The sequence below is a fragment of the Lemur catta genome, chromosome 9, assembly GCF_020740605.2.
Source record: "Lemur catta isolate mLemCat1 chromosome 9, mLemCat1.pri, whole genome shotgun sequence".
In the NCBI taxonomy this organism is placed as follows: Eukaryota; Metazoa; Chordata; class Mammalia; order Primates; family Lemuridae; genus Lemur; species Lemur catta.
The window spans coordinates 49,992,277-50,002,094 of NC_059136.1; the positions used below are offsets into that span (position 1 = coordinate 49,992,277).

At 41.6% G+C, this 9,818-nt stretch overlaps 1 protein-coding gene across 1 annotated transcript; it reads left to right on the forward strand.

The window, feature by feature from the left end:
• The first annotated feature begins 1,860 nt into the window (after positions 1-1,860).
• Positions 1,861-9,377, forward strand: KCNV1 (potassium voltage-gated channel modifier subfamily V member 1). The gene is made up of 3 exons (XM_045560659.1): positions 1,861-3,103; positions 3,953-4,482; positions 7,785-9,377. The coding sequence occupies exons 1-3, from the start codon at positions 2,637-2,639 to the stop codon at positions 8,294-8,296; spliced, it is 1,509 nt and encodes a 502-aa protein (XP_045416615.1). The 5' UTR covers positions 1,861-2,636; the 3' UTR covers positions 8,297-9,377.
• Positions 9,378-9,818: the final 441 nt, after the last annotated feature.

Below are 9,818 nucleotides of genomic sequence, written 5' to 3' on the forward strand. Positions count from 1 at the left end.
TTTTTTCCCTCTGTGTAATAAAAAGGCCTGTTACCTCAAAAAAATAACAAAGTACCTAAACAGAATGATGAACTATGTACTAGGATGATGTTAGCATCTCTGTAGTTTCTGTATGGAAGCGTTCTTTATGAAGACAAAAGTTAATCAAATGGATAGCTGTCAAAAGAATAATAACCTTTAAATATTATACTTTTTTTGAAAGGATTCATTGAAGTTGCCTTTTTATCCTCACAGGATAACTGTCAGGTTCAAAGGAACAGGGATCTTGTCTGTTTTCTTCACTGATGTATCTTGAGCAACTAGAATAGTGCCTGGTACATAGTGAATGCTCAGTACACATTTGTTAAAAGATCAGGAAAAATACCTCATCAAACTCCTGTCTTTTAGAAACGTGCACAAAAAATCAATAAATAAAATAAAAGCAAAAGCACTTAAATTTATTTAAAAAATTTTAAATGACATTAATGATATTTTTCAAGCATTTTTTAATGAATGAAGCCTTTTTGACATTTAGTCCTGGGTTTGAATTTTGACTGTGTAACCTTAAGTAAATCAACTAATTTCTCTGTGCCTCAATTTCCCCTTCTGTTAATGGGTATATTACTAATATTAATACTACCTCAGAGTATTGATTAAGATTATATAAGGTACTGCACGAGCCTACAAAATTTCCTGGCATAAAGCACAATGGAAGTATTAAAACTTGAAATTTTTCAGAAGAAGGCTTAGAGATCCAAGAAATAAATGACATCTAGAGGTCCCACAATTAGTTGGCAAAGCCAGAACTAAACAGCCACATTTCTGTACAACCTCTGAAAAAGCTCCCACTACTGCATCAAGCTCATCTCTTTATGTATACTTTCTAAACAGCAAAGATGAGTGGGGTTCACTCTCTCTAGCAAAGACTTTTAAGAAATGCAGTATTCTGAGATGCTTGCTGGAAATAATGAGAAAACGTTGAACCATGCCAACCAAAGCAGCTCATGTAACTACTCTAACCAGTGCCTACCCCACTTATCCAGTTGGAAATTTTGCTCTTGAACATTTGAGAAGACAGATTGAGGGAAACCGGAATCGAATGAAATAATTCTTGAAGCGTCTTCAGGATGAATATGATCATCAGTGTCACTGAGCGCCTCACTTCCTCCCCGCGTCTCACCTCCCTTCCTCGGTTCCTGCCACTCCTCTCTGCTGTGCTGGGAACCGCTAGGCGGGTGGCTTCCATCGGGAGCGCGCGGGCGCGGGCGGGGGCGGGCACGCTCATCCTGAGCGGAGGAGCCAGGAGTCTGGGGACAAGTGGAGGCAAGGCGAGCCTGCGAGGCTGGGCAAAGAGCTCAGCTGTGAGCACAGTTTCCATCCTGGACCCATAAAGTTAGACCTTACGTGTAGATCAGGTGGATCAAAGGAGGCTACCTTAGCAGCTGCGCGCGCGCGGCCCAGATGTGCCAGGAGCTGCAGGTGAGTCACTTGCCTTTCCCTCCCACCCCCATCCCCTCGCCCTGTGTCCAACAGGTTGGCCCGAGAGCGCAGCTCCAAGGGATCTCACCTGGGCACCGGCACTCGGCTTCTCCCTTAACCGAGGCATCATTACTATTTAAACTCCTGCCCCAACCCACGCGTGTTCCATTCTTTGTTTTTTGCCTGCTCTTCTAAGATGAGAGTTCCACTGTGCCCAGAGCACTTGCTCTCGGGGAAACTTGTAGGGACCGAAATGGCTAAAAAGGAAGGGTGCAAAGTGCCTCAACACGCGGTGGATACCCAACAGGGTGGGAGCTATCAATGACGATCCCTCCCTGGTTCTTAGTGACTCACTGGGACTCTGTTTAAAACTCATCATTAATTATCCTTATTTCTCAGCCCGGAGGTCAAAACCTAAGGAAGGAGGGAGAAGAAAATGGAGGGTGAGTGACAATCAGACTAGAATTAGAGTGAACTGGGAGAAAATGGTGCGGCCCGTCGCCCAGAGCACCCTGCCCCACGTGCTCATACCCCCGCGAACACCCCGGGGAGGCCGATGAAGTCGCGGTAAAAGAAGAGGGAGGAAGATAAATTGTCAAGTTGGAAGGGACTCAGACCGGGTTACCTTTTCCTCTGCTTTCTGAACTTTTTGTTTTGGTCTGTGAGTCTCGCCAGCCCCCTTGCTTGCATTCCGCTGAGAGTCGTCTTCTGCCCTTCCTCCTCCTCCACTCTAGATCTCCCTCCTCCCTCCCTTCCCCAGCCCTCCACCCACCAATTAAGGAGGCATTCAATCTATGCATCTCCTGGCTGGGGCTCTCAATTACAAAGTTGGGAGAAGGGTGTGCTCGTTTAGGAAGGACCCGGACGACCGGCAGCCTGCACTGGGTCTGTCTTGGCTCGGACTACACCTGACCATCTCCCTTGGCGCCACCCCCCGTCACTTCCCAGTCTCCTCGCTCTGCCACTTGTGCGCCGCTACCGCGCACTCTCAGCGCCCTAGCGGCAGGAGGAGGAACAAGCACTGGGGGTGGAGAAAGTAGGGGTGCGCCAGAGGGAGGCACCCCCTCGGGAGCCCGGGAAACCCCGGCTGGCGCCAGAGGACGTGCCACCGCGCTCGCGGACCCGAGGCTTCCCGTGTGTCCCCAACTTTGTGGCGCCCTCAAGCAGCGGCGGCCAGGATGGACCTGCCTCTCTGCAGCCGGGCGCTATTGGACTCGCCGCTGGACAGCGGCTCCCTGGACTCCCTGGAATCCAGTGTCTTCTGTAGCGAGGGCGAAGGGGAGCCCCTGGCTCTCGGGGACTGTTTCACTGTCAACGTGGGCGGCAGCCGCTTCGTGCTCTCGCAGCAGGCGCTGTCCTGCTTCCCGCACACGCGCCTTGGCAAGCTGGCGGTGGTGGTGGCTTCCTACCGCCGCCCCGGAGCCCTGGCCGCCGCGCCCAGCCCTCTGGAGCTTTGCGATGATGCTAATCCGGTGGACAATGAGTACTTCTTCGACCGCAGCTCGCAGGCATTCCGCTATGTCCTGCACTACTACCGCACCGGCCGCCTGCACGTCATGGAGCAGCTGTGTGCCCTCTCCTTCCTGCAGGAGATCCAGTACTGGGGCATCGACGAACTCAGCATCGACTCCTGCTGCAGGGACAGGTACCCACGAGGCGCGCGGAGGCGGGGCGGGGAGGCGGGCGCGGTGGACAGAGAGACAGAGAGAGGCACAGGTAAAGACTTGAAGCTTTACACAAGCTTTGCTAAACCAAGGCCTACTGGTGGCCACTATAGGGCTGAAAGGTGGGTTGAGGGTAGGGGACTGGAAAGGGTCTAAGCCAACTTCGAGATGGAACTTTTTGAATTTTTTTGACCCCTTTTTCAAGTGAGTGTATACTAATTTAATGTATAAAGCAAGAAAAATCGGGCCTGCAATAAATATTTCTTGACTGATAAACGAATCAGAAAAGCTATGCTCCAAGAGATGCATGTGTAGGGACAAACGTTTTGGTGTGGGGCATTATCTTTTATCAAACCTAGAACACCAACTTTGAAAAACTTAGATGGAGAACTGCTTTAAATACAGAAGATAAAACGTTGGTCTCTTGACTGGATGATTGTGGGACTTTGCGAGTGACTTTGCTGTTATCTTGCTATTATCACCACCATTTCTTCATGAATACCTTTGCTTTACTCACAGAAAAGTTTCCTATGGCAAACATCTGTTCTTGTTACCAGAAAATGGGTAATAAACTGCATTAATCCAGAATAGCTCTGACACATATAAATCCTTTTGTATAAACTTCTACCAAGAAAGTATCATTTTTAACAATCATAATCCTAAGTGAGAAATTCTGAATACAGTGGGCAAGTGACAAGCTGAATAAAATATGAATAGATATTTTCTGTATGTTTATGGAAATAAAAAGTATGACCTGCCTGCCAAGTTTAACTATCTTCTACTGTATTTTTTAAAAGTTTGACTAATCACCAAGTTGTCTTCTCTAAAAGATACTTCAGAAGAAAGGAGCTGAGTGAAACTTTAGATTTTAAGAAGGACACAGAAGACCAGGAAAGTCAACATGAGAGTGAACAGGACTTCTCACAAGGACCTTGTCCCACTGTCCGCCAGAAGCTCTGGAATATCCTGGAGAAACCTGGGTCTTCCACAGCTGCCCGAATCTTTGGGGTCATCTCCATCATCTTCGTTGTGGTGTCCATTGTCAACATGGCTCTGATGTCAGCCGAGTTAAGCTGGCTGGACCTGCAGCTTCTGGAAATCCTGGAGTATGTGTGCATTAGCTGGTTCACCGGGGAGTTTGTCCTGCGCTTCCTGTGCGTGCGGGACAGGTGCCGCTTCCTGAGAAAGGTGCCAAACATCATAGACCTCCTTGCCATCTTGCCCTTCTACATCACTCTTCTGGTGGAAAGCCTGAGCGGGAGCCAGACCACACAGGAGCTGGAAAACGTGGGGCGCATAGTCCAAGTTTTGAGGCTGCTCAGAGCTCTGCGCATGCTCAAGCTGGGCAGACATTCCACAGGTACTCACATTTCGTCTATGCCTTTTAATTTTCATTGTGTGTAAGCATCAAATATGACCATGGTATAAGGGAAAGGACTTTGAATTGATATTCAAAATGACCGACTCCCATGCTTTACCCAACTGTGCCTTCTAAAGAGTGTTGGGAAGCAAAACCTTGAAGTTGTTATCACAAGTATAGAGGAGAAGATGCCTTTCACACACTTCCTCTCCGTAAGAGAAATGTTGAGAAACAATTTGACCATTTGTTAACCTCAATTTATTTAAACCCTGTACCCAGATGTACAAAAATTAAAGACACTCTGCCTCTACAAGGTTCTAGACAAAACATACACAAATGACATGTAGATACCCATAAATTATATATGATATATAGAGACATAAGCCAATTTCTCTTCTGTGCCCAAGATGTACTTGCCACATATGTTCCTTGGCAGAAGAGAAAGTGAGCCCTCCAGAGCCTTCTTTGGCCACCCAGAAAGGAAGATGTTCAGGCACTGGTGGCCTTTCTAAAAAATTTTGAAGAAGCAATGGGAAGTATTTTGCTTTAGAAGAAAGCAGAAAATACTAATGAAATGCTTTATGTAATATCTGAGAATTTTCTTGTCCCTAACCTGAGATGTATGAAAGAGAGAGAGGGTCATAGGAATTCCTTAGCTTTTTGTGTGTTATAGAACCTTTGAAAACCTAATGAATATTTTTTAGAAACATCTCCACACAACACACGCACATACATGCACACACACATAATATGTATGAAAATTATAGTCAATGTCAGTGGAATCATACAAACTGATTAAAGGCAATTCTTGCATCCCCAGGGTAGTGGTTCTCAGTAGTTGGCCCTGCAGTTGTTTGATGTTCTAGAGTACACTTGAGTTTCCTTATGACGGATCTCAGTGAAAAGAATCCCCACACAAGCTTGTTGAGATGCAGATTCTGAGCCTCTACACACAGAAAAATTGAGGTTGGATCTGTGAGCATACATTTTTAACAAGCAGACAAAGCGTGGTTCTTGGACCACACTTTGAGAAACATTGGAGTATGATGCCATATTAGTATAATGCATATTAATACAAATACATATTATTAATAGTACAAACAAGTCAGCTAGAGATTCCTAGTTCCAACTTTTTCCCCTAGATATGTGCCTGACTGGCCATCAAAAAGATGTTGATGGTAGTTGTCTCTTCCTATAAATGTAAATTAATCTCTCATATGTTTTTTTCCCCACATGTTTGGGGCAATTAGGACTTACCCTAATATAATTTTGGTGGTGTATTTTCCTAGCGAGTCTCACACACCAAGGATTTGATAATGGGGTTTCCAACAACTTTTATAAGTACCACTCTTTGTTTTCTGACACACATAATGGGATGCTTTCTTCGAGTATTTATAAACTCTTCACAAGATTCAATTTAAAAACACCCAGTAAAGACTACATTTTTCCCCAAAAGAAAGAAAAAGGAAAATAATAGTAATTTTCACAATGTCACCTCTGTGAAGGTTTTCTCAGTTCTAAAACTAGCATAAAGTATTAATGTAGCCTTAATTTATTAAAAAAATTAGGAATTGCATGAGTATTTGACAATTTACCTCAATATTACATTTAGTAAGATTATAAACATGGATGCCTTATTTCTTCATGTATTAATTATAAATAAAAATTGAATGGTTTCATAGAATAATGATTATTCAACCAGACAGCCTAGGTTTAAATCCTGGATCTGTAGCTTTGTACTAGATATGCTACCCCTCTGTGCCTCAAACTTCTCATCTGTAAAATGGCATAACAATAACATCTTTCTTATATTGATTTTTGAGGATTATCTGAATTGTAGCATGGTAGAAATGAGCCCACTTTGTGTTTCTTTACAAAATTGCTTAGAACATTTCATCTTTAAATGAAAACAGTTTTCCTAGACAAATACTAGGTTTCTCTTCATGTGTTGTCAAATTATTTAGAAATGTAATTCCATATAGACACATCAAAGCCAGTTTTCTAAAAAGGTATTATAAAGGTATTCTGAAATATATTATTTTGAAGCTAAACTTCAAAATAAATACTCATTACTCTTTAAAAATAGATGGTTAATAATTCAAGAATATCTCAAAATTTGAAGAGCAAAATTCAAAATAATGAGAGCATAAATAGTATGTTAATGCACTTTATTCACCAGTGAGTGAATAAAAGCAAAAAAGAAAAGATTCTAAGAGACACTGCTTTGGAACTCTGAGGCAATATCATTGTGACATCATGTTGATATGACTTCAAAATGTGGATAAACTTTAAGAAACATCTCTCTAGGATTAGGAAGGATATCAATCAAATCCTATTTCTATAATGGGCTCCTACTCCCCACGTCTAAGTCTCTTCATAGATGAGATTGGACTCCCTCGGGCCTGTCTGCCAGGGGCTCAATAAATCCTCAGAGCTAGCAATGAGAAGTCTACCAAGCCTTATAATGAGTGAATTCTCCAATGACTCCATTCCCCATACCTACTGCAGCGGAGGAATATTCTGTATTCAGGTCTATATTCTCATAGGAAATCAGAGATAGTATGTACTCAAAGAAGATAATTCCCTATAGCTCTGGTATTAAGGACTAGGAATTCAATGGATGTCTTGAGAATTCAAGGACCTCCTCCTGATACACCACTAAAAATATTCCCTGAGTATACTTGTGATGTCCTCATGTTGATTTTGTCCCCGATAGCTAACTTGCTTTTGCTGCTTCACCTCATTGCCGTGCTATACATCCTTTATTTCCTCTGGCTTTCAAGCAATGAGGCTCCTGAATGTATTAAACTTTATCAGGAGGGTGAGAGAAACAGACACATAAAATATAATTAAAAAACCCAAAAAACCTGGCATTAGAAAGGAGTGCTGAAATGATACATTGAGATCCAGGTCTGGCCAAGTGAGCCATCCACGTGCAACACTACAAAGGCCTCTTATTGTACAGACTAAAGTACAAAGTTCATATCATATACCCTCTGCCTGCCTTTTAGTCTTACCTCTAACCTTCATTTTTATAAATAGTGGGAGTTCGATAATTATATAGGTGAATGAATGAGTCTAATTGTATCTCTCTATGCTCTCATCCTGCCCCATCAACTAGACTGTGAGATTCCCAAAGACAGGGATTATGATTTAATAAGCCTTTGTATCCCCCAAACATTGCCCAGTCTGGGGACACATTAGGTATGCAGTGCATGTTTGTGGGTGGATGGCAAGGAGGGAGAGGGGAAGGGAGAAGAGAAGAGGGGTGCCAATGACTGACAGCAGTTGTTCTGTTGCAGGATTACGCTCACTTGGGATGACCATCACCCAGTGTTATGAAGAAGTCGGCTTGCTGCTCCTATTTCTATCTGTGGGAATTTCTATATTTTCAACTGTGGAATACTTTGCTGAGCAAAGCATTCCAGACACAACCTTCACAAGTGTCCCTTGTGCATGGTGGTGGGCCACAACATCTATGACTACTGTAGGCTATGGGGACATTAGACCAGATACCACCACAGGCAAAATTGTGGCCTTCATGTGTATATTATCCGGAATCCTTGTATTGGCCTTGCCTATTGCTATTATTAACGATCGCTTCTCTGCTTGCTACTTCACCTTGAAACTCAAGGAGGCAGCTGTTAGACAGCGTGAAGCTCTAAAGAAGCTTACCAAGAATATAGCCACTGACTCATATATCAGCGTTAACTTGAGAGATGTCTATGCCCGTAGTATCATGGAGATGCTTCGATTAAAAGGCAGAGAAAGAGCAAGTACTAGGAGCAGCGGGGGAGATGATTTCTGGTTTTGAATTCATTTTCAATTTATTTGCAAAAGTTGTATACAATTAACTCAACTGATAAAGCCGTGATATGAATGTCTGTGTTCTTATGATTAATTTCTTTGGAGCACTACTCATCTTATTTTTTGCTGTTACATTGCTTGGTTTACTAGAATATTTCGCATCCCCTATAACTAGTGCACATCGTTTTGATACATTTGAATCTCAAGAATAGCTAATTGACACAGCCAAATACAACTGGACCAATATAAACATGTTTGAACTGTCAAATATTAAATAATATTGCAATACATACAACAAAGTTAGAGGTTTTATGTATCACTAATTCTAGAAGTTTTTGCGCCACTACTTTTTAAAAAAATGGAAGTTAAACTGCATATCCCAGAGACAAGATAAGTGAACATTTAAGAGCACACTGAACAACTTTGCTATTAATATATTTAAAGATGTTCTTCAAGTACATAAATTACTCCTTTCTCCATCAGTTAAAGCTGTTGAATATAACAATTAGCTTTGCAAGACAACCCTTATTTGATAGTCCGAGATTGTGTCCATATCTCCTTTCTGGTGCAAAGCACTGGTCACAAACGAACTCAGCTCTGTATCCCATCATTACTATTGGAGATGAGAATCCCAAAACTGTTCAGACTGCAGTAGATGAGTCTGCACAAAGACTTCTAGAACTGCACATCTTCATTCTCCCAGCTGAGTGTAATGTGGGGAGTATAAAGTAGCATATTTCTTAGTGCTTCACAAAAATCAGATGGTCATTAAAATGTCTCTTTATGGATGTATTGCTCAATTATGTCTTTAAAGTCACGAATATGTAGAAGTGAAGTAATGAACATCCTAAAGTTATACACTGAAATTATTAAATAATCTTATTTCATAAAATGAATGACATCACTAGATGAACTTGATCTTTTATTTGTTAACAAAAAAATATTATGGATAGCTTTCTGACTGTTGGGATAAATAGCAAATGTTCAAACTTTGCAGGCATTTTGACAGCATTTTGACATTCATGTTAATTATAAAATTCCTAGACATTCTGTTATATAATTAAAGCCAAAAGCTCTAAAGCTAAAAACTAGCCCATGAGTCCCAATATTTTAGTAAATGAGATTCAAAGAATAACAAGGAATGGATCACTTTAATACCTGCATTTTTAATGGATATAATAGAGCCCCCAAGAAAATTAGTTCTTGGGGGAGTAAAATCTTACCCTTTTATATATAAAACACAGGTATGCATGTAGTACATAAACCTATATTAATATACAATATATCTGCAGTATTAAAATTTCATGAGGTAAGACATTAGGAAAAAATGCCTAGAAGGATTTTTGCCATGAGTGGGTAGTGATAAGAAATAAACATTGAAAAATACTACTTTATGGTTATAACATATTTAACATATATAACATATAATATGGTTATAACATATTTCATCAAGTCTAATTACGGCATCCTATTACATTATGAACTACCAAGAAAGAAAGAAAGGTGCCAATCAATTGTCAGATACCATT

Coding starts and splice junctions, on each gene's coding strand:
- KCNV1 (XM_045560659.1), top strand. CDS start 2,637: ATGGACCTGCCTCTCTGCAGCCGGGCGCTATTGGACTCGCCGCTGGAC. Junction 3,104..3,952: donor GACTCCTGCTGCAGGGACAG/GTACCCACGAGG, acceptor CTTCTCTAAAAG/ATACTTCAGAAGAAAGGAGC. Junction 4,483..7,784: donor GCTGGGCAGACATTCCACAG/GTACTCACATTT, acceptor GTTCTGTTGCAG/GATTACGCTCACTTGGGATG.